At 38.2% G+C, this 25716-nt stretch overlaps 5 protein-coding genes across 8 annotated transcripts; 3 read left to right on the forward strand and 2 right to left on the reverse strand.

The window, feature by feature from the left end:
- Positions 1 to 338: 338 nt before the first annotated feature.
- On the forward strand, positions 339 to 5539 carry LOC135945177 (brachyurin-like). 2 transcript variants are annotated; one of them, XM_065492645.1, is made up of 7 exons: positions 2291 to 2616; positions 2672 to 2870; positions 3176 to 3344; positions 4035 to 4204; positions 4362 to 4460; positions 4519 to 4649; positions 5140 to 5539. In XM_065492645.1, exons 1-7 carry the CDS (start codon positions 2560 to 2562, stop codon positions 5314 to 5316), a joined length of 1002 nt encoding a protein of 333 aa, XP_065348717.1. In that variant the 5' UTR covers positions 2291 to 2559; the 3' UTR covers positions 5317 to 5539. The 2 variants fall into 2 exon arrangements, with proteins under 2 accessions (XP_065348718.1, XP_065348717.1); XM_065492646.1 differs by lacking the exons at positions 2291 to 2616; positions 2672 to 2870; positions 3176 to 3344 and adding exons at positions 339 to 903; positions 957 to 1125.
- A 158-nt stretch (positions 5540 to 5697) lies between these two features.
- Positions 5698 to 8884, forward strand: LOC135945179 (brachyurin-like). Of its 2 annotated transcripts, XM_065492648.1 has the most exons (7): positions 5698 to 5820; positions 7041 to 7241; positions 7516 to 7729; positions 7787 to 7937; positions 8254 to 8352; positions 8438 to 8580; positions 8643 to 8884. In XM_065492648.1, the coding sequence occupies exons 2-7, from the start codon at positions 7063 to 7065 to the stop codon at positions 8817 to 8819; spliced, it is 963 nt and encodes a 320-aa protein (XP_065348720.1). In that variant the 5' UTR covers positions 5698 to 5820; positions 7041 to 7062; the 3' UTR covers positions 8820 to 8884. The 2 variants fall into 2 exon arrangements, with proteins under 2 accessions (XP_065348720.1, XP_065348719.1); XM_065492647.1 differs by lacking the exon at positions 5698 to 5820 and having other exon boundaries at positions 6368 to 7241.
- A 1005-nt stretch (positions 8885 to 9889) lies between these two features.
- Positions 9890 to 13041, forward strand: LOC135945176 (probable phosphoserine aminotransferase). The gene is made up of 8 exons (XM_065492644.1): positions 9890 to 10224; positions 10378 to 10508; positions 10572 to 10687; positions 10742 to 10903; positions 10962 to 11056; positions 11528 to 11697; positions 11759 to 12031; positions 12302 to 13041. Exons 1-8 carry the CDS (start codon positions 10168 to 10170, stop codon positions 12405 to 12407), a joined length of 1110 nt encoding a protein of 369 aa, XP_065348716.1. The 5' UTR covers positions 9890 to 10167; the 3' UTR covers positions 12408 to 13041.
- Positions 12202 to 17100, reverse strand: LOC135945175 (serine/threonine-protein kinase 11-interacting protein). Of its 2 annotated transcripts, none has more exons than XM_065492643.1 (13): positions 16685 to 17100; positions 16366 to 16576; positions 15821 to 15998; positions 15577 to 15773; positions 15278 to 15521; positions 14962 to 15227; positions 14201 to 14348; positions 14048 to 14144; positions 13826 to 13991; positions 13657 to 13768; positions 13446 to 13598; positions 13187 to 13301; positions 12202 to 12584 (listed from the first exon to the last, which is right to left on the reverse strand). In XM_065492643.1, the coding sequence occupies exons 1-13, from the start codon at positions 17005 to 17007 to the stop codon at positions 12485 to 12487; spliced, it is 2310 nt and encodes a 769-aa protein (XP_065348715.1). In that variant the 5' UTR covers positions 17008 to 17100; the 3' UTR covers positions 12202 to 12484. The 2 variants fall into 2 exon arrangements, with proteins under 2 accessions (XP_065348715.1, XP_065348714.1); XM_065492642.1 differs by having other exon boundaries at positions 13187 to 13349.
- A 736-nt stretch (positions 17101 to 17836) lies between these two features.
- LOC135945660 (probable E3 ubiquitin-protein ligase makorin-1) lies at positions 17837 to 25653 on the reverse strand. The gene is made up of 8 exons (XM_065493484.1): positions 25375 to 25653; positions 25054 to 25179; positions 24798 to 24995; positions 23323 to 23638; positions 21275 to 21486; positions 21102 to 21212; positions 20875 to 21037; positions 17837 to 20198 (listed from the first exon to the last, which is right to left on the reverse strand). Exons 1-8 carry the CDS (start codon positions 25407 to 25409, stop codon positions 20070 to 20072), a joined length of 1290 nt encoding a protein of 429 aa, XP_065349556.1. The 5' UTR covers positions 25410 to 25653; the 3' UTR covers positions 17837 to 20069.
- Between the last annotated feature and the right edge of the window lie 63 nt (positions 25654 to 25716).

The following is a 25716-nucleotide window of genomic DNA, read 5'->3' on the forward strand; positions in this document are numbered from 1 at the left end:
TGTAAATGAGACAATATTTTATTCGCAATTCCCTTAAAAATATTTATGAAAAAATGTATTGTGAAATGCCATTTCAACGTTGTCCAATTCTATAAAATTTAGATTAAAAGTTATTTTTTTGTATTGCGGATCAGCATAGCAACTATGCATCCCCACACCGAAAACGACAGCACAAAATTTAAAAATGCAAAACTAGTTTAATTTTTATATTTGACTCTATAATATGATGTATGTTTAAAAAGATCAACCGTAAAATTTACTACATTTGTATTAATGGTTCAAAAATTGAAATGGAGGCATTGCTTTGTTAGAGACAAATTTGAAAGCTCGGAATGCAGCCTAATGACATGAAGTCTTTGACTCGAAATTATTTAACCACTTAAAAAACTGTTTCTATTGTGTCTGCTTATGAAACATAATTCTTTCTAAGCTGATTGACAAATAGCTCAAAAACTCGAATGATGCGTTTTTACCGTAACGGGAAAACCGTTTAATTTGCTTCGGCAGCTTCCTGTTGGAAGATTCGACACGCGTCAGTGTGAGTGTCGCTTGGCAATAGCACGTTCACAGCACGATATGCTAGGATATTTGATACTAATCATTACTGCATTCACCGCAAGACAAACGAAAGCCCAATTATCAGAGGTATGCCTCTCACTTCAATCCCGACACCTTGATTCTTTCTTCGATTTCATTCGGCCCAGAACGCAATATTGGCAGCACAAGTGAATCTAGACTTGTATTTTCGATATCGCAGCAGTCCAAGAATCGCGAACACCATGCGTAACGTCCGAAATCCCGTAGACACAAGTGCAATCACGCCAGCCCAGTTCGACAAAATCAGGGTCCGACTGAGGCCTAGGGGCGACGGAATCGCGATCAAAGGGAGGAGGAGGGAACCCGGTGTGTGTTTTAATACCTATTTTGGATTAAAAAAAAGGAATAAAATTTTGCAGATGCCGGCAAACTCCCAATGTCAATCAACAATGAGATCGACAAAAGAAACCCACTGAAGAGCGGTCAGTTTCCTTGGCACGCTGGAATCAACGCAGACGACAAGCATTTCTGTGCGGGAGCCATGATTTCTAGTCGGCACATTATAACCGTCGCACATTGCGTCAATGGGTGAGAAAAATAGAATACAACACTACGGTGATATTTCCCAAACAAGGATAAAATAAAATAGGGTGAATGAGTTTTCCATCATTTTTATAAAAGCGGTATTGAATCAGTCAAACAAAGTTTAAGACAGCAGTGTCGAACGTAAAAAATTTCGACTGCAACGAAATAATTTATCAAAAACAAAATTCAACAGTGCAGTGCGGAAGAACAGAACTAAACTATTAGGCTAGAAATTTAACTGAAATTCTTAGAACAAATTTAGTTATTTTTTCCTGTCGTTTCTATTTAATTTCTAGTTACACCCTTCTAGTTCCCTAGCTTAAAATTCGGGCCCAGCTTATTGCGTGTTAAGTAAGAATAAAACGAACATAATAATTGAATTACTCTCAAATTTTTACGAACAGCAATCCATCCTCAATTGATACGCGCAAAACTTAGCCATGCAATAATTTTTAATTTTCATAATATTCCAGCGTGTCCATTTCTCTTTTTTCTGTTCTTCATTGTTTAACATTAATTAAGTCACAGGGAAGTGGCTCAGCGCGGCGAGAGATTGCACCATGTAATTAATCGTTTTGGCTCTATTTTGCCAGCACTGTTCGCCAATTCTGTCCAAAACCGCTATGTGATTTTATATCCAAGTATTTATGACAAGGCAGAATAAACAAGAATAATAATAATTAAAGGCGATTAAAATTAAAGTTCCCGATGGCCAACTCTCAAGAAACGTTAGAACATTAAATCTAAAATGTAACGTTTGAACCTGAAAGAAAACGTTCTGGATATTTTCTTCTGAAGTGCAAAACGAACTTAACTCTCGTCTTGGTGGGATAAAAGTGAAAATTTCCGAACCATTAATTTAAATGAGAATAAACAAACGTCTAGAAAAAAACTTTGTGTTTTCATATATTTTCCCAGTTACAAATAAATTGATTTAAATTAGAGATTTCTTAATAAAATTATCAACATAATGTGTTGTATTCCATAATTTTCTGTTTTTAAATTAATTGTCCACTAATGGCACAATAATTATAAGTCACCTATAGCTGCTCCAAACCCACAAAAATCCTCATGATTGGGCACTGGATGCATAGCTTCAACACAGTTATATATATATTGCAGACATGTAAATTCCATAAACATCACACTGAATAACCACGATTTAAATTGTAATTTTAAGTCACTAACCCTATTTTAGCAGTCTGAGCTAAATCATTCAAGCCTAGCTTTGCGCTGAGGTTGACCTAATTTACGGCTCCAATAACATAATCATTCCAAAAAGAGAAATATATCGTTTCCACGCAAATAATTAATGTCAGGCCCACAATTTTGAACGGAAACGGTGCTTCCTCTATTGAGCACGACATTGAAATCGAGAATGCACACCGCCAGTATCAGTGGCGCTTGGCAACAATAATTCCACTTCGCAAAAGGACGATGATGAGATTTTTAGTTATCTTAGCTGGATTCACCCTGAGAGAAACGAGATCTCAGGTCGGTATAGTACGCGTTATAGACATTAATATGATTTGACGTGTTAACTGTGCAGAACACTCCATCGGCGATTCATACGAAACTGGCGTCGTTTTTCGAAATTCGCAGCACTGACAACTACACGTCAACCATGAAAATGACTCGAAGTCCTGAAGACACGAGTGAACTTACGGTGAACGAATTAGACAAAATTTTAATCACGCTGAGGCCACGTGGCGACGGGAATGCGATTAGAGGGAAAAACAGGGAGGCTGGTACGTGTGTAGACCTCTTTTTTATGCTGCACAAATGATCGTATGCAAAGTAGGTTTTGCAATAGAAAGTTTGATTGTTCAATTGTGTTGCATTTTTTACAAAATTTTATATGCATGTCTTAAGTCTTAGAAAATATAAAATTCCCATTTTATAACTTGACTTATTTACAAAACGTTTTGATACTAAGGTATTTTTTTTAATTAATTGTGCTAAAAAATTTGGGGGAAACGTTTTGCAAATTTTAAAAGAGAAAAGATGCGATCATTTTGGCAACTGTCCTTGTTTATTTCAAGTCGACTTCTAGACGCTGGCAAACTCTCGACGGCGACTAACAATGAGATCGATAAAGGGAAACCATTGGAGAGTGGTCATTTTCCTTGGCATGCTGGAATAAACGCCGACGGCTCTTACTTTTGTGCAGGAGCTATGATTTCCAATCGGCACATTCTAACTGTTGCAACTTGCGTAAATGAGTAAGAAAACCTGAACATCATTTAAAAAAGGACGAATTTTAACTACGATGATTTCTTTATACCTTTAAAAACAACTTTCAAATTCATAAAAATAGTCTGAACAAATCAGAACAAATGTCGCGTTCTTTGTCTACTTTAAAAAAATGGTAAAAAACGAGATCGTTTGATGAAAATCATAAGAATAAATAGGCAGGTAAAAATATTTGAACAACAATGTAAAATGACGAAGTCTAAAAAAATGAGGTAAAATATTCAGAGTAATATACAAATGAATGCATAAAATGAAAAAAGGCCCAAGTTGGAATCAGTAGAACCTTTTAGTATGATGAGAGAAGACAAATTACGGAATAATATCGCTCTTGACATTGCAAAACACAAGAATAAACTAAATGAAGATTTTGAACATGAAAATTGAATAATTGAAACTGTCTAAAAAAATTATTGCAACTTTTGTTGTTTCAAATTTTAAGTAAGTGAATCTCAAAATTATTTGAAATTGTATTGTTTAAATGATAATAGGGAGCGATTATTGCTACATTTTAGCTTTAACTTGGTCTTTCTAGCAAAATCTTTCAACTTTGATCATGTGTTCCAAACCATCGTTCATATCTCTTAATTAAATCAAATTAATACGCGATTCAACGCCGCTAAAGCCAAAGCATATCTTTGAAAATGATGAATTTTCCACAGATTCGTGAATTTCACCATAACTCTGGGTGACATCGATCGCAACCAATTCGAACGCAACGTAATTCTGATGACCACCGACTCAAAATTAGTGCACAACAATTTCGAGCTCCAGACACTCGCTTTCAACGTCGCATTGCTCATACTTCCAATTTCAATCGCGACAAACGGTTGTAAGTGCTTTTCATTTATTCCAACACTTTCCGTGTCGCAATTAGATATGATCGAGGGCAGACGTGTGTTTGTTTGTTGGAAAGCCTCGATTGATGAGTGCAAACTCCAGTCTATGAATGGTTCTCCTCCATTGACGCTCTATCTCTTAAATCGCAGTAAACATTAAACCCGTGTCATTGCCAAAGAGGTCAGATTCAACTAAACCTTTTACCAAAGAAAAAGTCTACCTCACCGGATGGGGATTCACAAACGACGGTGAGTATGCACGCTGAGATGGAAATAAACAACCCTAATTTGGTTGTCTCACTGACAGGCAACTATGCAAACGCTCTCCTCACCAGAGCGAATATGACAGTAGCAGATATTGGAGACTGCTACAAGAAGTATGGCGCAATAATTAACTTTCAACACCTGTGCACGTACTCCGAAGTAAACACCTGTTTCGTAAGTAAATTTGGATTTGCATAGTTGAGACGTTTGAAGTTAATTTTTTAAGATGGTTGAAAAAGAAAATACTACTTTGAAAGTTTTGACATCTTACATCTAGAAGTGGAAAAAACTATTGCTGTGGTCTATTTGGCAAGATTTGTTCTTCTCTGATCTCTTGACCTACACTTTTCGTCAATTTTACTAACATTTCCTTGAAAAAAAATAAATGCCCGAAATATCTATCGTCTGAAAATACCCGTATATTTCTGGTTGATTTTTGTCTGGAAAACCATAGGTGGAAAAAACCGGAGATATTTTTGGAGGGGCAAATCATTGATCAAAGTTAACAGACAGGATAATTAACTTTTCGCGCTCGAATACCACACACGGATACAAGGGCCACGACTCGCGGTCGCTGAAAGAACCCCAAAGGCCTTGACTTTGAAAGAGTTATCACCATTAGGCCGGGATCGTTGCACGACATTTCATTGAACTTTTGTCGCAGGCCAACGACGGTAGTCCTCTCGTGTACCGCGACTCTGACTACACGTGGAACCTGCTGGGCCTGACACAGTTCCGCAGCACCGAAAACTGTGCCTCGGGAGACCCACTCGTCTTCTTCAGGGTGACGGCGGTCCTTGCTTGGCTCTCAGACAAAACCAGTCTCGCCATCAGAAACTAAGCGTTGGGATTGGAATTTTACGATATATGTGAAAGGTCTAGCATTAAATTTAACAAGTAAAAACTGAACAACCATCTCTCTCTCTCTCTCTCTCTCTCTCTCTCTCTCTCTCTCTCTCTCTCTCTCTCTCTCTCTCTCTCTCTCTCTCTCGAGAAGGTGCAACTTCTAAAATGTAACTGTATGTATATGCATTTAATAAAAGATCCCATCCAACTATAAATTTTGATAATGATTTTCGAAAGTCCAATTCAATCTTTAAATTAAAATCAAATACCTAACCCACTCTAGTGGAGAATCAAATTGATTGTTCAATATCCACAGAAATTACAGTAAATGATATATATCTTTTCGGGGTGAGGGTTCCTAATCGATACATGGATTTTTCCGTAAAAATGTTTCAAGATTTTGAATTTGGCTCTTCAAATCAGTAACGCTACTTAGGATATCACGGTTGAGTGTTGAACTGGTTTAACTTGGAGACTGTGGCGTTTTGGACTAATTAAGGTAAGGAGATGACCAAAGGGCGTGAAAAATTTTAATTCAGTGGATTCCTAGAACTTCTTCTTAAGCAACCGGAGAAGTTGTTTAATGGGTTTAAATTGTTCATTTATACCGCTCTAAAGAGTAAATATTTTCCAAAGCGTTCATTGATGAGTAATATAACCGAGAAAAATTTAATTAAGCATGAAAAAATATTTTATATTAATTGGTTTAGGCTCATCTAGAATAAAAAATATATGCTAACACTTGGAGTTGCTTTAACACAATTTTGATAACAATAATAATGATATATAATGCTTAAGAGAATAAGTAAAATTTAATTCGAAAACTAAAATTAAAAAACTTAGGCACAGAAAAACAGAGCCTAAACCAACTTAAGAATCTGCAGGGGTCTGACCAAAAAAACGGACTGACATAATGGGATTGCCAGTTTTAGATATATCAAAATGCCTTTTTAAATGAACATGTCGGACTTGGAAGTTTTTCATATTAATAAATTAATAAAGTTACAAATTTTATTCTATTTAAATTACCTTCCTTTTTTGGAGTGCCCATTTTACTAGGGAGGGAATGTTAGATTACTATAATTACATCAAATAGCTGCCTGCTCGTGGGTTGAAACCGATAAATTGTTTCTCCTGTTAGAATTAAAAGCGTTGTTCACATTTTATAGAAACATTTCTGACAAATTTTCGCCCAAGATATATTTTTATTTCTTCAGAAATATTTAAGATCACGTTTAATGAATCATTTTCTTATCAAACAGAAAAATGTGAAAGATTACAAAAACTACTTATATAATTGATTTATTTTTTCCTTGTTGTTGACAGCGAGATTCAACCCATCTCAAATTAAACTTTCCCCTCTCATTGTGAGATAGATGAAAACTAATTGTAAGTAGGCACTCTATCCCCCATAATTTATATCGCGCTCGAATCAGACAAGGTCAAGCCAATGACACACTGATGCGAGTATTATACAAGCTAACAACAAATTTTTTCTAAAATCCTCACCTTCAAATCGATTTCTTAATCGGACATCACGTTTTTTATCATAGGAAAACAATTTCCCAACTAAGCTCTTTCAATATTTTGGCAAATCTAATAATGTAAATAACAAATCTCAAGCGGTCAAAACATGTGATTCATATCGCGAATCACTCGATCAATCATCTACACACGTGAAATATGATAACGGCCAGGTATAAAAGTTGCGACTTTCAGCGAGAAGGTATACAGAGACAAAATGAAACTGTTCATCGCGTTTTGCATCTTGGCGGCGGCTTCGGCCGTCGATATCCGCCAGATTCGCCCCGAGGTGCGATATGTGGAGCCGCTGAGAGAGCCAGAGATGTTCACAATCACTGAATGGCAGCGTGTTATAGAAAATATGCAGCCAAGAATTGACCCACCAGTTCTTGACAGGTAAAATCGGCAGGGAACGAATTGAATTTCTTTGTATTAAAAAGTAGAAATTTAATGTCTTTTGAATTTAAAATTTTAAGGGAAAAGCAAGTTGATTTATTTTCAATGTTCTTATAACAGTCTAGAAAAACACAAATCTAAATGCTTGAAGCTGATTGTGAGAGGATTCCGGGAAAAATTAAATTTTAATTAATTTACTACTTTTTCGTGATTGATAACTTGTAAAAAATAATTGTGACAAAACATCATGTTGATTTTTGTTTTTATTTTACAGAACAATGAAAAAGCCTCAACCACCTTTCGCAGGAAAGATTTTCATCAATGCAAAAGATGAGGGTCGCATCGTAAATGGCGCCGTGGCCGTCAGGGGCCAGTTCCCCTGGCAGGCGGCCGTCTACATCGACTCTGCTTCTTTCTGCGGCGGCTCTCTGATTTCGACCACTTACATTCTGACCGCGGCCCACTGCGCCCAAGGCACCTCGTACCGAGTAAAATTAGTTTCATATTGTTTGATATTTTAAAACTATCAGCTAAAAAATAAACAGGTAGTGCTTGGCGTCCAGAACATCACGCGACCAGAAACTGGAAGTGTTAGCTTGACGACCACCTCCAAAATTGTGCACCCCAGTTACAGCCCGACTACTCTAAATAATGACATCGCCCTTTTGAGGTTGCCCTCAGCCGTTACACTCTCCAGTAAGCTCAATAAATATAGTTCATTTTCTCTTGACATTGTGTCAAGCTGGTTTTGTGAATTGAGGTGTGAATAGATGTTTAAAAAGGTAAACATTTTTATCTATGCTATTTCGGCGGGTCTCGTCAGATTACACAAATTTATACTTTCGCTTTGAAAAAACTCCTCTGGTGATTTTAGTGATCAAAATGCACATGAAGGTTTGCATCGCCGGAGGATTTAGAAAAATTTAGCATTGAAAGAACAATTTTTGTATGACTTAAGGTTTACTTGATTACTATGCGAATATGTTCTTTAGCAAAATTATGTTTGTTTCAGCTTATATTTCGTTGAGTAGGCTGCCAAGGCTGTCAGACGCATCAAACACCTTCTCAGGAACACTAGCCACAGTTAGTGGATGGGGAAAGCCTACTGACGGTAAAACAATTTTCTATATTTACTTTGATGCAATTCAGCGGTTTTTTGTTGTTTAAATAATTAATTAAAACGTAATTTTTTTCAGCCTCTACCAGTGTTAGCGACGTTTTGCGATACGTTTCTGTTCCCGTAATTACCAATACAGCCTGCGCTGGAGTGTACGGCTCTACCGTAATTGTCGCATCTACACTGTGCTGCTCAGGAGCAGGTGGCAAGTCTTCTTGCAACGTAAGTGCAGAAATTAAACCATCACAGGGGAACACTTATTTTTATCAAATATTTTATTTTAGGGTGACTCTGGCGGCCCGCTGGTCTACACAGAAGCTGACGGCCAAAGAACGCAAATTGGAGTCGTCTCGTTTGTCTCTTCGACAGGATGCGCGTCTGGCAACCCTTCGGGATACGTCAGGGTTACCAGTTTCTTGAACTGGATATCAACCAATACCGGGATTGCTATTAGGCCTTAACTCATGTTTCCTCCCGTTGTAAGAATTAAGAAAAAATAAAAGAATACAATTAAAGTCTTGGTGAATTATTGCGTATGCTTTCAATTGATCTTCCTAGATTTAAATCGAGAGTAAATCTGTGCGCAAGCCTTTTTTAAACAAGTATGGTATAGTTCAAATTGAAACCACTTTTGCTTCTGTCGATAAAATATTTTCCCACTTAAGAACTCTGATATTTTAGCTGCAGCTCTACTTATAATTATCAGTTCAGCATAAGCAAATTGGACTTAAAATATTTGCATATATCAAAGAGCTTGTACTCATTAGCAGATTGCATAAATTTCATTTAATTTGAAAATCAGACAACCGTGGGAAAATGCAATTGAAAACTCTGATTTTCAAGCTTCGGCTCATATTGAAAAAATATTATCAATTTAGCACATGCAGATCATACTTAAAATGAATGTTGATTTTGAAGACCACGTACTATTAGCAAATAGAATACATTTCATCGAAATTGAAACGGGCACTTGCAAGTAAAACAGAGTTTACTTAATCTTCATTTTTCAAGAGAATTAGAAAATCACTTGAAATTGTTTTATTAAATACCTTTTGAGGTAATTATTAGTCAAATTAATTGAATGCAAAGTTTTTTTTAATTATTATTTAGAAGATTTTATGATAAACATATGCTAGCTAACAAATCCTTAAAACTTAAAACAAAAACAAATATTAATCATGACAAACGTTCGGCTATCTTCTTTTATACATATTTAATCAGATAAAACCATCTATGGTCTACAGACCAAGTTTAACTGTTAATAGAATATAAAAAGTTTAATTAAGACATGAAGTTAGGCAAATAAAAATTCTATCATCCCACCTATACAGGTTTTTAAATTGAAATACCTTATCGTCTCCCCTGACCCCTGACTGATGGGAGTGGAGATTCTAGGATTTAGTACCAGAAGCAAGAGAAAGATGTCGGCTAAATGAATATGTCTCCTTGCACCACTTTAACGATGCCCGATAGGAGATAGCGCGAGAGAGAGAGGGACAATTATATTAACGTTGGCTCCGGCGGTCAGCACCTTTTAGCCAGCAACAATTTCCAAACAGGCCGCTGTCACGTGACCCATAGGGGAACGTCGAGGTCACTAGTCTTACTCCGTGGGCCTGTGCTCCTCTCGACTTGCTAGATTAAATTCATTTATACAATCCGTCGCCGGCAAGTTTCATTGCACCAACAGTGACACTCATCTTACTCAAGCAGTATATTTATTGCGTCACGCGAGAAAAACAAGCAGATTGAGAGACGACGAGCAGCTGCAGTGTACAATTTTCACTTGCCTGCCGGTACCCGTTTGCGATGGCCGCAAAGAAAATTTTGAACTTCGGAGCGGGACCTGCCAAACTTCCTCAGGAGGTACGCGTACTTAAATTTTATTATTTTTAGAATTAGACAAATATTTTTAACAGATGCGAGAGGGTAAAACTACCTCATGCAATAATATTTTGTGAAAAATATTTTATTGACCAACAATTATTCTGAAACTCAATAAAATTTCAATGTCTTCAGGTTTTGCAAAAGGTTCAGGGTGAGTTGATCGACTATCATGGTGAAGGAATCAGCATTTTAGAAATGAGCCACCGGTCAAAAACCTACGCCGGCATCAACGACGGCGCCCAGCAGAAGCTGCGTTTATTACTGTAATTAGCCTCTATCATACCTACTGCCCTTGGAAACGTGGCTAAAAACTATCGTGCTTGTAGGAACATTCCGGAAAATTTCAAAATTCTGTTCCTGCAAGGCGGTGGAACCGGACAGTTCGCGTCGGTACCGCTGAATTTGATCGGAAAAACGGGAAAGGCGGACTACATTGTTACCGGTATACTTGAAATTATCTCTTCGCTGGATAAGATTAAATTAATTTGAATTTCAGGAAACTGGTCCAGATTGGCTGCAAAAGAAGCTGAACAGTACGGAAAAGTGAATTACGTCCTGCCCGAGACGAAAACGTTCATTGGACCTCCACCAAAAGATCAGTGGAAGTTCAGCCCTGACGCTTCCTACGTCTACATCTGTGATAACGAGACTGTCTATGGTATAGGCTTTCCATTTTTTCATAATTTAATGTCTAATTTCATTCCCTTTGAATAAAGGAGTGGAATATCCTGAGGTGCCGGACACCAATGGCGTTCCTTTGGTAGCTGATATGTCATCGAATTTTTTGACACGACCCATCGACTTTTCTAAGGTGAGTTACATACAATTTACTTTGCTCGTATTCGAAACGAGAGATAAAGAAAGACTCGCGGGATAAAGCTATTTTTTGCTGGTTGGCACATTTCCAGAACGAGTGGCGGTGAGAGTGCTCTGCGTTTCAATAAACTGCCAATGCGAAGGCAAGCGGCATTTCAGACAGCTTCTTTACGTTCTTTACGCTAAAACTATACACATTTATATTATTCAACCCCTATATATGTTTATCAAGTGCATTTAAACTTAATATCGTAATATTTCTTTTCATAGAAAGAAAAGAATTTGAAGAAAAAACCTTTTAATTATAGACTGAAACTGAGATGATACAATTTTGTGACCCATAAATTATGTGATTACAACTCGAACAGTATTCTGGAATTATATGCTCCCGAAATTCAACCACATTGTTTTTTAACTAGCCTGAATATTAAATTTTCTTGTAATAGACTATAATTTGCGTGTTTAGTACGGAGCGATATTCGCCGGAGCGCAGAAGAACGTTGGCCCTGCCGGAGTGACAATTGTGATTATCCGCGAGGACTTGCTCAACAACGCCCTGCCAGTATGTCCCACGATCCTAAACTACACAATCATGGCGCGAGACAACTCCTTGCACAACACTCCGCCAGTTTTTTCGTAATGCAATATAAATAAACTCGCACCCATAAGCAAATTTAATTGCCCAATGTTTGAGCAGAATCTACGTGATGGATTTGGTTTTCAACTGGATCAAGAGCCAAGGGGGGCTGAAGGAGATGAACCGGAGGTCGCAGGTCAAGTCGGGCCTGATTTACGACACAATGATTGCGACTAAGGGATTTTACTCCTGCCCCGTGAACAAGAGCAGCCGCAGCAGAATCAACATTCCCTTCCGCATTGTGCCGGCTGATGTAGCGAAACAAGCGGAACTTGAGGAAAAATTCTTGGCAGGAGCCGAGGCTTTGGGTATGATCCAGCTCAAGGGACACAGGTGAGATTTTGGCTTTGATGGAACGCTCTATTCAATGGGATGGGAAGTTTCGATAAAAACTAATGTGATGTTTTTATTCTAAATGGCGACGTTGTATTAAAATCCAGCTTACACAAACATGTATTACCCTATAATGATCTTATTGATAAGAGCTGTAATAATTTGCACTGTTACGGTAAACAACAAGAAAATACTTTTATTGTGGTAAAAGCCGCTGCACGATTGGTAAATATTGAGACATGATAATAAGTAAGGATTTAAAACTAACAGGTCCGTGGGCGGAATCCGAGCCTCATTGTACAACGCGGTCGGCGTGGAGGACGTGCAGGCGCTCGCCGACTACATGACCAACTTCTACGAGACAGCCAGCAAGTGACCGCCAGCATGTGTTTGTTCGCGTTGTCGTAATTATTAGTTCAAGCGCATAATCCTGTCATCGACGCCTGGTTAGCATTACGACGAGGATGAGTTTGTCGCAACAGGGGGGGAGCGCGAGGCGATATTGATAACGCGCGACTCTACGGATGACGTGGGAGCCGCACTCTCCTCCCGACTGAAACACCATATAATATTCATCGTTTCAATTGCGCATTTTCACTTGTTCAAATATTTAAGGAAATGGTATTTTGGAAAATAAAATATTCTAGACATTACTTCTAAGTACAAAAAGGAAGGGCGTTATTTTCATGGTTCATGGATTTAAAATTTTGTGTATTCCTTACCAATTTTATTTCCTAAATTGATTCTGGTTTCATCTGAGAAAAAAATTAGATGTTTTTTTTTCAAGTTTAGGTATACTTCTGATGAGAAAAAAATTAGCAATATTTTTAAAATACGTGAATTTTAGGTCTGATGCAGATGATAACGAACGATTAATATACTATGTTTTCAAACAGAAGAATAAAATTAAAAAGGGACGAAATAATTTAAAATAAATACCTCAATTATACCTGTAGTTCATTGGTGCTAAAATGTGCATTTTATATTATACATTCCTTCTGCCATTTGAATTATTACTATTTTATTTAATAACCAGAAAAATATAAAAAAAATACGGAACTGGAATACAAATTCAAATTTTGTTTCAAAAATTTTCTTGCTCATTAAATACACACAGAATGAAAATGTGGCCCTTTACGAAAACTCTCTTCTTACCTGTGTGATTCCTCGGAGGGTGGGATGACTTCGATGCTGCTCTGGCTTGGATTGCTGAGGACCTCTATGTCCGAGTCGTTGCCTTCGTGATGTCTTGATTGTCCAGGGATGAGTCCTAGGCCAGAATCAGACATGGATTGATCAAGAAGAGAACCGATTGAGCCTGAAACGTGATGGGCAAAACTTTCGAAAGTAGAGTAAACACTGATGGGTGAGATGAAAGCAAGACGAAATTATTTTAATAGGAAAAGGAACCCACTTTTCTTTTGATGCGTGGGCGCAGACTGCGCTTCCAGCGGAAGCTCATGGATCACAGTTTGCTTTTGTTGGCTATAAGATCTGTTCATGACATCTTCTTGCACCACAACTGCGCTGTTGCAGTTTGGGCAGCGGCCCACAGTGCTGTGTAAGTCTGCAACCATATTAGGATGTTTGTAATTTGATTCAATGAGTGAATTAAAATGCCTCACCTGAGATCTCTCTGGAAAAGTGGGTAGAACACCTCATGCAGCGGAACACAGCTTGGTTCATTTCGCCAAGAGATCTAGCCTCTAAGATCGAATTCAGAACTTTGGCAAACTCCTGTTGATGAAAATTCTGAATTAATTACCCATAGTAACTGACAAATGAAATTTCTACCAAGGCGTCTTCGCTCTCGAGGACGTAGTCCCTGTTTTGTTTCTCACGTCGAATAGTGTCAAAAGTTAAGAACACTTTGTTTGTGCTCCTGTGCTCACAGCTTACTAGAGTCTCAAGCGGCCACTGGGCTGACATTCTGCCGCTTGCCTCTCTTTCCACTAACTTACTGCAAGATAAAATTTGAGTTTAGACGTTATACTCATACAATAATTCATGACTCACATTGATCCAACTATCACAAAGTAGTCTTTCACGATGCTGTTGCCCTGCGAATCGAATTCCCTCTGAACCAAAAATGGAGCTTCATCACCTGACTCTTCTGAAGAGTTTACATTGTTAAGAATAAATTTGGTAACTTGTTTTTATGGCAACTACCTTCGTCCTCTTCAGATTCGTTGAGATGCTCTGTTCCAGAGTCTACTGGCAGAGCACTGGTTGAAGGGTCAATCATTGAGTCATTCAGGATGGGGTCACATTCAATGGTTACAAAGCTAACTTCATCCAGAAGTTGCACCTTGTCATCCTGGAAATATGAAGAATCAGGTTGAAATTTACTAGAACAACATGCATTGAATGTGAATCCTTATTTCTAATAAAACATTATTTGGGCTTATGCTTTAAAAATAATAGTTTACTTATTTTGTATATTTATAAACCCGCCTTAATATTTTTCGGAAATAAAAAAAGATGCTACAGAAAAACTTTAGTCACAAAGTAAATAGTACGAAATTTCTTCATAGCTTTCAGACTATATTTAGTTTTTGTATGGTTTAGTTTTATTAGTATTATTTGTTTTTTTCCAGAATGTATAAAATACCCCCCCCCCCCCCAATCAATTCATCTTATTGAACAATGTCTACAATCTAAATATTAGCAAAAACTGCATTTTTAAATCAATTTTGAATGGAGCCTTTTTCTTAGTTTCCAAAAATTGCTAAAATCGTCAAATCAAAAAATTTACGCTACTGACGTAGTTGCCAACAGCAAATGCTACAAAAATTCAATATTTTCCCCATATACTAAAATGCCAAATCCTTAGTTTTATTGTGAGGAAGATAAAAACTTCCTGATATTTGCATGCCATGGAATATCAAATTAATGCGTTAAAAGAAATCTGAATCAAATCATTTTCTTACCTCATCCATGACAGACGTGTTTTCAACATCTTGCTCGACATCATGAACGTCATCATTATCATTTTCTCCCTCTTTACTTGGTGCAACGACCACATCAGGACGTTGCTGGCTTTCCAACCAGGCAACCGCATCAAACTTTTCAGATGTGTTACCAGCTCCATTATTTTCTGCAGGCAAGCCCAACACATTAGTCACGCCGCCCAGCCAAGACTCGCCTAGTTTTTCGCGCAGAGTCTCTATCTGCTTCTTGGTATCAACAACTGTGTCTGAAAATTAAATATTAGTCTGGATTGAGATACTTGCAGGCCCAATTTACCAATGCTGGCACTTGTTGACGCAAAGGAGGCGTCAAGTCTGGACGGCGAGACATGTGCCTCGTCAATATCAAGTATAGTAACCTCCCTAACCTTTGCAGGCTTTCTGTTCAATGACTGGGTTAGAGAGCTGGAATCCTGCGGTGCACTTGAGGTTGATGGAGCCGAAATGCAAACATCAATGCAAGCCGCTCCGATCCAGCGGCGTTCATTCTCAGATAAAATTTCACCGTCCAAGGAAAACAACTGGAATGACACTTGGGTTAATATACGCATTCCGGTTGTTGTAAAAATAATTTACCTCAACAGTTGGGATGATGCAAGGGTGAAGTCTTCTAGCCACCCGCACTCTGCAATCAGTCATCCTTGTCATAGGGTTACCAGTTAGCCACAATTTTTGCAGGTGTGGCAGCTTTGACAGCGAAGCCAACACTTTAGGGTCCACCAAACAATTCCAACCGCAGTGGTAGATTTCCAAGTTGGAGAATGCCTCTAGGCCTGAATTCGTTTTAAGATTGCTTTAAAACGGAAATTTAATTTCTCACCGTTCAAATTTTCCAACATATTGTGGGCAATGGCAAAAGATTTTAGAGTCCTGCTCGTGTTTTTGTGCAATCTAGGCACGGCGCAGAGATGATTGTAACTGAGATCTAAGGTCACGAGATTTGGCAGTTGCTCTAGACCATTGGTGTTGGTTATCACATTGTGTCGCAGATCAACTTCCTGAAGAAGTATAGGTGAGCAATGGGCCAAATGTATTGCTATTTTCAGGGTTGCAAAAATCCTTTTTTAAAAAGCACATTATTTATTTTTCTAGGCTAAAAAAATTATGAAAACAGAATTTTCAGTCATGTCTCATTAACCGTAACTTCAGATGGAGAAAGACGGCATTGAGACCAAATTGCGGACAGTGTGGTGCAACACTAAAAAAAACCCAAAAATGCGCCTTGTTATCAGCTTATTAATTACATAATCAATTTACTCAAGCTCAAGATTTTTTGAAAAATTGACAAGTATTAAATAGCGATGAAAATTACATCAATACCAAGGAAATGCAACCCTAGGATTTTGTTCCTTCAAAATTACATACTTTGAGCGATGTGGCCCATGCTAATGAGGAATCCAAGGCACTTAGGTTGTTGTGTGGCAGTGACAAATTATGCAAATGGGGCCATTCTGTTTGGCCCAGTAAATCCTCGACCCGTCCGACACTTCTTGAGATTCGAATATACTCTAGCCTTGGCTGAAGCAGTTGCATTCCTGTCACCATGTGCAGTGGAATTCTTTCAAGGGTCAGTTCTCTGCAAACATGAGGAATGCATGTCAAATTGACAGATGATCCACATAAATATTAACAGCCATTTTGTAAACAAACAAATCCGTCAGATGCAAATATAAACCTGTCTTACTTGAGATTACGAAATTTTGAGAGGTCAAGGTTTCCCTGCAGCGTGTCTGAGCCGTGTGTCAGCTTGAGAGCCTCAACCCTTTGAACAAAGTCGTGCAGGAAGTGCAGATCATGCATTTTCGCATTGCTGGAGGAATGGGTGACCACTTGAAAGAGAAGCGAGTCATCATTCATCTGGTCAGAAGGCGCCGTGATCAGGAAGAAGGCTGCGTTCAACTTCTGTGCGAGCGCAGCTGTCAGTGCTAGACGTTGTCCACCGCTCAGAATCTTGTCCCCGTGCGCCTTCAGCAGGCTGGACAGCGCCTGCACGTCGCTACCGATCATTTTGGACAGAACATTCGCTTGCTTTCGCTACAGTTTGTTGCTTTGCGCTTAGGCGATCAGCTGCTGCTCACAATCAGTTGATGTTGACTAATCAAATCAGTAGCGTAGAAAGTTAAGGAGCCGGAGATCTTCTTAAATACTTTAGAATTGATTGACCCATTTAAACATCAAAGCCGTGTTTTAAACAAAAATAATTTCTCCTTACTGAGATTGCTACATGAACTTAGGAATATGCTGAAATATTCACATTTTATTTTGTAAATTAGTGTGTTGCTTTTAAAAGACTACTTGTAACTATAGTTTCTCGTGACCATGACAGGAGCCATACTAATTTTTTCCAGCCAATCAGATTGAAGGGAAACAAAGTGATTTCTTATGGTGGTTTAGGAAAAGGAAGTAAACCGAAGACTCAATCAACCAGCAATGCTTAGTTTGTTTTACAGTGCATTGAATTTTATCTGAATTCTTCTTAATATTGCACTGTTTAATTATTTGCGAATTTTGACATGACAATCTTATGGTGCACAGTTGCCCTACTAAACTATACATGTGTAGATTAAGCACACAATTTTAATCTTAAAATTTAATTTAAGAAAAATAAAACTAAATAATATAGAAAACCTACTTTTGTATTATTTTCCAAGCTCAAAAAAATCAGGAATATATAATTTGAGAAGAATTGGAACTGTTATTCTGTGAATATCTTTACAGAGAAAATATAATATTAATTTATATAATATTGCTTTTTGTTTGTTGGATTTAAGAGAACCTATATATGTATTAAATTAATATACCTGTACTCGCTAATCGAAGGGAAAAATGAAACAGCTTTGTTCCTACATAGTAGTATTTTAATGAAATCAAAAACCATAATATGGCATTATTACAATACATATTTTATGCGTGAAATATATAATAATATTCCATTAAGTCTGAAAGTGTACTGTACATTATAAGCAATAAATCCGGTACAACTGCTTGATATTCTTAGTTATTGAGGATCTGGCCCTTACCGCGATGCAGCAGGTGCCAAAAAATGGTGATTATGCGGACACGTTTAGCTTTACTTTATATTAAACCACTTTTAGTTTGAAAATTACTATTACGATTTAAATTTTAAACTGGTTAAATGTTGGGTTAAAATTACTCCAGTAAGTATCTTGAATAGAGTTTAATTATGGAATAATAAAATCATACTTATAAAAATTGCCTTCCGCCTAATTAGTGAAGAAATTTGTTGTTACACCGGTACACCAATTTGATGAAACAAATCCAAAATTGAATAGTTGAACTCCAAAAATTATGTATTTGACCCGCACCATGGGCTTCACATTAATCCCGAATTTTCACTATATAAGCACAGCACATCAATAAACCGTTGTTTTGTTGTTATTTAAATAACTCCTTTGATATAAGAGTACTCCTTCATTTTCTTATTGGTGGAAAACGCAAGGTAGATTCGAGGAAAATCCTATCCAAGCACACTCGAGAGTAAACATGAAACACAGACGAACTGTTAGTGGCCAACAATTGGAATCCATCAACCTCTTCCATTGAAATAGCCACACATTAAAACTGCAAAAGATTTAAGTATGTTTTTCGAACGATTCCTCGGGCTCAATCATATATATTTGAACAAAGCAGGCGAGAAGTGAGTGGATAATTTGAGCCTCTTGGAATAATAATATGCGCGACCCAAAAACTTATCGAATTGGGACCAAAGATTAAATGTGTGTGTATGTGTGCTCGGTTTCGCAAAAAAGTCAGTCTATTAAATACAGTAATACATTAATATGTATGCGCGCAAAGTGGAACGAACAAGTGAATTTATCTTGTACCAACTTCACTATTTCTTTCCGAGGTTTTGTAAATATACCAAAGTGGGCTGATTGGTGAATCTTACAGTTAAATATCATCTTCATAATATAATTTTTTAAGTAGGGGAATAATTATTAAAGTGTAATATAATAATAGTATTAGGATAGTAACGCGGTAGAGGGGGTGAGATATAATTACATATTAATCATTATATTTCGAGGCACTTATATTGAACACTTACATAAATCAAAGGATTTTCAATGCGCGTCATTTCTCACATGTGTGTATTTTCAGCCGCTGTCGAAAATCCGAAAATTTCATGATAACTCCTGTTGCGCCAAATGGAAAGCTATGTTACGGGCAGTATTGTTTTTGTTACGCGCGTGTGTATGCGTGCTTGACATAATATTTTACGCGTTTCTTAAATTCTTTTAAAAGACGGCGCCTAAAGGATGCAGCCAGACCGTCAAATCACATCTAAATTATCTGCTCAGCAGCAACAAAGGACACACAGATAAGGCCTCTAAGCGGAATTAGGGTTCATTGGTAGTTATGTGTGCACACAACTGCTTCTATGGACAAGTTTGGAGGTGGCAAAAGACGAGATTCATGTTGACTTATCTACCATTCCGATCGCATCCAGGGGGCAGAGTACCGCAAAAAACTTTACTTCAACCAAAACTGACAGAATATTACGACCTGAAAAAGGGAATGCATTTAATAATTCCAATTGCTGATAATTTGGAAAACACGATCTTTGGCAAAAAATTCTTCAAGTCTATATTCAGGCGCAAGAGATGACTCGGCCTCGGCACTCAGAAAATTACTTAGGTTCGTTCGCTTTCAGTTGCATTGGCTATGACTGCGGGGCCAATCGAGTGAGGTAGACTTCGCGGCTGGATGGCTCAGAAATTATTGCATGTAATAAGTTCTAGTGTGAGTTATGCGTGCCGCCCCTGCCACCCATTTGGTTCATTCGTTTGTACCTATCAAGCTGGGCAGGGCGGCTAAATAATTTTCCATGCCATTAGCGCGGACAAACTAGGTTACAAACAAGGCGAAAAGGAAGCGGAAATCGTTGCAATCGAATATGGCCCTCTTCACAGAACGGGGCTCTATCACAAACAGCAAAAAAGAAACACATTGGGGCTGCCCCTTGTAGCAGGGCTGCCAGCTGGGACATCACAGACAATATTTTCCTCACGTACGGAACGAGAATCACAAGCGAACTGGGGGGGTGCTCCTTAGTAGAGGTACTCGTAGTCCGAATCAGAGATCTCTGAGTCGGTCATGATTGAGTCGTCAAGGTCGAGCTCATCTAGGTAGAAGAAGTGACTGTCGTGCTCATCCAGGAAGTCCCACAGAATTATGTGCTGCAAGAGAATCAAAATTAGTTAGAGCAACATTACTTTAAGACAAGATGGGTTATTTTTATTTGTTTTCTTTGAAATTTCATATTTTAAAGGACTCCAAGAGATTGCAGGGTAGGTAACATGGACACTCTTAGGATTTGGCGTTTTAGTTTAAGCAAAACCATTGAATTCGTGTAGCCTTCCCTGATGTAAAACACGTTAAGTGGTGGTTAAGTTTTTATTCTAATTTAAGCGAGTTTTGAGGTATTAATAAAATTACCCAAAATGTTAAAGTGATTTAAAGTGATAGTTTATTGTATAATTTGGCTGAAATTTGACTTGAAGACATTGTTTATCAGTGGGCTATTTTAACTAATCTGGAAGAAGTTGAAAATTTCCCAAAAGGTGATTTTAAGTTTTTAAAGACTAATCATAGAACAAAACAAACAAATTTATTAAAAAATTAAGTTAGTTTAAATATTATAAATTAAATAATCAAAAACTTCTTAAAGATGGTGGCATTTGGACAGGAAAATAGGTTAAATTTTAATAAAAATTAGCTGGAAGTTAATTTCAGTACTGCTTGCATGCAGTACAATAATTGTAAAATATATTCAAATCAAATTATGTCCGTTGCAAACAATGGTGGAAGTTGACTGCCTACTGTCTAAGCTATCCATATGTATTTCAATCTAACCTGCATGAGGTCGACTTCTCCATCAGCGCCGTTGCGCCTTCTAGCCCTTGTTGGGGGTCCAACGTCTACGTGGGTTCCATTGGGAAGGTTGTGCTGGTAGAAGCATTTGTTGCCGAAAGGACACTTGCCCTCGCCACGCTTGAAATATTTGCAGTCCTTGTTCCTAGGGAAAGAAAAAAAGCGTCATTCATTACTAACATTCCTTCATTTTCATGAGCAACACTCACTGCATGGCGAGCTTGTAGTCATTGATGAGCTTGTCCTTCTCCTCCTTGGTCTCAACCCAGTAAACGCTAGGACACACAAAGTCCGAGGCGGTTCGGCACTCCGGACAGCCCCTGAAATGGCAATTGTTTATTTCCCCTGTCATATGTGCTCTATGACACAATCAAAACGTTACCTTGTGATGTTGTTTTCAAAATTCTTGGCTTGTCTCCAGGTACGAATGCAGTTAAGGCAGAAGCAATGGTTGCAGTTGGGCAAAATACCAAAGCGCTGCTCTCTTGGAGACTTCTCAACTATGGTTTCAAAGCAAATACCGCACATCTTGTCTTTGGAGCGAGCGACGGCGAATGACAGCTCCATGTCTTTCTCATGTTGCTTGATACATTCCTGAAAGAAAAGAGGAATAAGTTAGTGAAGATAATTTGTTTTCTGGAAGGAAAATGAAAAATAAATATATCTATAGAGCTCCCCATCGATTTTACTGTCCGATAAAAAAATCGGAAGGTTTTTTCCATTTAGAGGTGAAACATAGTTGGAAAAGGTCAACCGATAAGTTGATTGTCTCTAGAGAGGTGATCAAACAAAATAATTTGGATTTAACTAAATCCGAAAATTTCCTAACTTACAAGGGCAGAATGTCACGGAAAAACACCACTTGTTTCATATTCGATTATCTCAGCTTCCAGAAAAGCAAATGAGACCACAAAATAAACGCCAGTATAGCGCTAATTAATTGGACAACAAATCAGCAACTAGAGTAGAGGTGATAAGTCAAAGGCCACTATAATTTTGCCGTGCTTTTGCGTCAGTTGCATCGCACTGAACACGAAAAAAGTTCTAAATAAAATAGTATTAACGCAGATTTGATAATTTTTGCAATATAGAAATTTCTTGAGAAAAATTCATTCGATGTTTGCGGCATAGTGGAAATTGATTAACAGACTTTCATCCTCGTTGAAATTCAAAGTTTTTTTTAATGAAACTTATTCAGTTTTGGCGAATCCAGTCCCCCTATTTAATACAAATCATTATCTGGTTGAGTTTAAGCAAGTTTAATTAAATAAATATTAATTTCAATAATAATGAAGTCTGTTAATCATAAATAAATTTGATTGTTTTCCAGTTGTTTTCGAAATTACTTGTACAAGAGACTAAAAACGTGGTTTTTCAGGCACTAAATGGTAGGACTAATTAAAAAATATTTTTTGAGAAGATTTAAACGCGTTTGAGAAGATTGGGTAAATAATAATTGTATTGTGGCTGCCTCTTGGCCTAGCCAACCTGTGTGTGAGAGAAATCCCCCTGAATCTAGCGCTGCGCTTGCGCTAGCACCAGCTCTTACTTTTTCATTAGCATGACAGCATTCAAACTAGCACGGTGTGCGTAACGTCTAGCTCCAGCATTTGAGGCAAAGAATTGGTTAAATAGGAAACTATTGGTGAAGAGAATTGTGTTTGCGTTGTATGTTTGAGTTGAATCCTTGCGGGGTAAGAAAATTTGTGAGGAAAATTGTTCTTGTATTGTTTTATTTGATAAACGATTTATTTTCGACGCCAAATTAAATTATAATCTGTAAAATATCTATGCTTCTTCATAAAATCATTTGGATATATTTGCTCTTGTTATTTATGATATATTATGTTACTTATTTTTGTATGACGACCCCAACAATAACAATTATTAGGGACTTTATTAAGTTGTGGTGGGGGTTTTAATTGATTAGTCAACCCTCAGAGTTTCAGGGGTGGTTTCTTGGGCTGTAATAAATTTTTAGGCGTTCACGGTATCATTTCTTAGTTTTCCCCATCATCATCTTGAATATAAAATCAATATCAATTTATCTCTTAGGCCAAAAAACCTATTGGCCACAAAACAAGATTACTTTGAACTTCATGCTTGGATTTGAGCAGTTTTGAACCTTAAAATTTTAGTGCATCACTTTACTTTGCAATTTTAACCGTTAACGATCAAGATATTAAACTTGAATTTTTAACAATGTTTAAATCTGGTGTTTATAATATTTTCCCATTACCTTCCTGATGCTACGATAAAATTAGATTTGAAATCCCCCATAGAGTAGGACAATTTAAAGTTATGAAAGTTAAATTTAAAATTAGAATTTGTTCAGCGTTTCTTGGTGAGTGCATATCAAATTAGCTCAAGAGAAAGTTAGATTGTAAAGTCTGATATTATTTAAACACATTGATGAGATTCATAACTCACTGAAGTGTGCTTTTTCCTCTGATCCTCGTTGAAGGGATGCAAACTGAACTTGCAGCACAGCTCGCAGAATTCGCCGTGCACGTAGACGCAGTCCTGTCCATCTGGGCAAGGAAGACAGTCTTCATGGATCACGCAGAGAGCGGCGTCCTCAGCCGCCTTGGTTCTTTTGACATTGAGTGCGTCAGCGTAGGACACTGGTATTCTTGGTGGTGTCTTCGGCACAAATTCAGGCGCCGCGGCCCAATGCGTGGGAGAAATTGAGCTGCCAGCGCCTTTGTTCTCCTGACCCCGGCCTCTCCTGTTATTTGGTCTGAAACTGATAGTTAACATTTTCGTTAGTTTAACTATTATTTGTTTTTCGTTTTAAACCCTGTCTGAGGACCGGGAAGGGCGCGCACTGTGCTAGCATGAATGCTTAAACCCGGGTCCCAATAACACCACAAACAGATGACATGGGCGCACTGAAGAGCCAATTGCCTCCGCACCAAGGACTCTTATGAAACGCTAGAAATTCGTCCTGTGATGCCAAATCACGCATGCTGGAAAGGTGCAAATCAGCAAGTAGCGAGTTTGCCTAGAGCTATGCAGTCTGCAGGGAGGCTATCCAGGTGGTCACCCATCCCTCTACCACTATAGGCATGTTGCTTAACTTCGGTGACAAGAACCAGTGAATCCAACATGCTACACCCTAGACATTTTTTTATTTAATTAGAGAGTAAGAAAAATTTATTCGATAAATTTACATTACAATGAATCATAAATGAAGGGAAAAAAATTTTTAACCTAGAGTGCCTGATGTTTAAAGACTCGACAAATATATTCAAAATTTTCAAATTATTGTCTCGCAAAGAATAATAGTTTATAAGAATCTACTGAAACGTTGGCCAATGAATTCCAAGGATCATGTCTCAAGATACCAAAAAGTCCGAATTTAAATATAAAAAGGGTAAAAATGAGATCACATACCATGACCTACACCAAAGTCTTCTAGGGCTTGCCTTTTAAATTTGTCTTTGTAATAAATAAATTGGTCTTTTAAAGAAATATAACGTGGAGTTATTTTTTGCTCCTTTTTGTCAGACATTCTTTAACACAGAATTAAGATATTTAGGTGGCCAGATGAACAGCTCGACCCCCATCAACCTGATGAATATTTTGCTCATTCAATTTTACATAAATAGAATTTCAGGGCTATAAAGGATTGTTAAAGTTGCGTTATGAGATTAAAATTTAGGAAATTTAACCCCTCGTTTCATCAACCAAAAACTAAATTTCTGTCACAACGTAAAAAATCCACAAAAGATTTTACGCAATGGGAATATTGCTACAAAATACTGAAATTCTTTGAATATCTCAGTTTAACCTTTCCTTTCTCTTTAAGTATGCTGTTAATTTCATTCAAACGCATTTGTTTGTCTTCTTAACATTCTCATCTTACTCAAGATTAGTTCAAAACGGGCTTTTAAATGGCGAACCTTTGTTTTCGGTGGTTTTCAGTCAGTGGAAAGCGTCTGTTATCTGCATTACTGCTGGAAGAGGAACTGGCGGTGTTTCTGCCGCGGTTGTTCTCCTGATTCCGCCGGCTTGTCTGTTGTTGTCGCGCGATCGACGCTGCTCCCAGGGAATCGTCGTCGTCGTCGTCCTCGCTGCGAGGTCCACTCGTGTGAATATTTCTGCAAAGACACAATGCCATGGTTGTGGTGTTTAGCCATGAAGACAGGTGGTGCTTACCTGCATTGTATGCCGAACATGCAGCGGCCCTCGAGAAAGTACCTGCAGGGGACAGGACCGGACCGCGCGACGTGAGGGAATGGGCAGCTGTCTCCCTGTCGGCACGAGCCGTTGTTTGAGAAAAACCTGAAGATAAACAGACAAAGAGTCATCATTAGTCGGCGTTCACGGCATTTTACACGACGTGGCAGATAGCCAATTTAGGCAGCGATTTGCAACCCTGGGGGTGGAAAGGGTCAGGGGTTGGTTAAAGCATCTCGGGCTTTATAATCCTGACGTTATAGTCCACCGACAGGCAATCATTCTTGCCGAGTATCGTACCTGCACGGAGCCAAGGGCCTCCGCTCCGCAGCCATGTTGACGGGGCGGCGGTTTTTTCCGATTTCTACGGCCTAAATCGACCGTGTGGGTGCTGAGGTTCAGTCGGGCACGCTACCACGGTCCTGGCTTGTCAGGTTACGGTAAGGTCCGATGGACAAAAAGCGTTAGGAAGGTTGCTTTCGTCGGGTAAGAGAAGGCCGACGAGGTTCCAAGACGGGCTGAATACTCAATTTCGATAGGCACGGAGCAGAATGACAGCCGCCATTACGGTGGGCGCGGACACGACCGAACAACCGCGCAAAGAGCCGAACTTGGTGGCAAGCTTTATGCTGCTCCTGCTAT

This window comes from Cloeon dipterum, chromosome X (assembly GCF_949628265.1).
Source record: "Cloeon dipterum chromosome X, ieCloDipt1.1, whole genome shotgun sequence".
In the NCBI taxonomy this organism is placed as follows: Eukaryota; Metazoa; Arthropoda; class Insecta; order Ephemeroptera; family Baetidae; genus Cloeon; species Cloeon dipterum.

Bases quoted from the DNA above. Each gene is read 5' to 3' on its own strand.
- LOC135945179 (XM_065492648.1), top strand. From the start codon at position 7,063: ATGAAACTGTTCATCGCGTTTTGCATCTTGGCGGCGGCTTCGGCCGTC. The intron at 7,938-8,253 runs GTAAGCTCAATA...TGTTTGTTTCAG, and splicing joins CTCAGCCGTTACACTCTCCA to CTTATATTTCGTTGAGTAGG. The intron at 8,353-8,437 runs GTAAAACAATTT...AATTTTTTTCAG, and splicing joins ATGGGGAAAGCCTACTGACG to CCTCTACCAGTGTTAGCGAC.
- LOC135945175 (XM_065492642.1), bottom strand. From the start codon at position 17,007: ATGATCGGTAGCGACGTGCAGGCGCTGTCCAGCCTGCTGAAGGCGCAC. The intron at 13,350-13,445 runs GTGGGTTCCTTT...ATCACGTTTCAG, and splicing joins GCCCACGCATCAAAAGAAAA to GCTCAATCGGTTCTCTTCTT. The intron at 12,585-13,186 runs GTAAGAAGAGAG...ATGGTGTTTCAG, and splicing joins CCCTCCGAGGAATCACACAG to TCGGGAGGAGAGTGCGGCTC.
- LOC135945660 (XM_065493484.1), bottom strand. From the start codon at position 25,409: ATGGCTGCGGAGCGGAGGCCCTTGGCTCCGTGCAG. The intron at 24,996-25,053 runs GTAAGCACCACC...GTGTCTTTGCAG, and splicing joins ATGTTCGGCATACAATGCAG to AAATATTCACACGAGTGGAC. The intron at 23,639-24,797 runs GTTCGCCATTTA...GTTAACTATCAG, and splicing joins GAAAACCACCGAAAACAAAG to TTTCAGACCAAATAACAGGA.
- LOC135945176 (XM_065492644.1), top strand. From the start codon at position 10,168: ATGGCCGCAAAGAAAATTTTGAACTTCGGAGCGGGACCTGCCAAACTT. The intron at 10,225-10,377 runs GTACGCGTACTT...CAATGTCTTCAG, and splicing joins CTGCCAAACTTCCTCAGGAG to GTTTTGCAAAAGGTTCAGGG. The intron at 12,032-12,301 runs GTGAGATTTTGG...TAAAACTAACAG, and splicing joins ATCCAGCTCAAGGGACACAG to GTCCGTGGGCGGAATCCGAG.
- LOC135945177 (XM_065492645.1), top strand. From the start codon at position 2,560: ATGATGAGATTTTTAGTTATCTTAGCTGGATTCACCCTGAGAGAAACG. The intron at 2,871-3,175 runs GTACGTGTGTAG...GTCGACTTCTAG, and splicing joins AGGGAAAAACAGGGAGGCTG to ACGCTGGCAAACTCTCGACG. The intron at 4,461-4,518 runs GTGAGTATGCAC...TCTCACTGACAG, and splicing joins ATGGGGATTCACAAACGACG to GCAACTATGCAAACGCTCTC.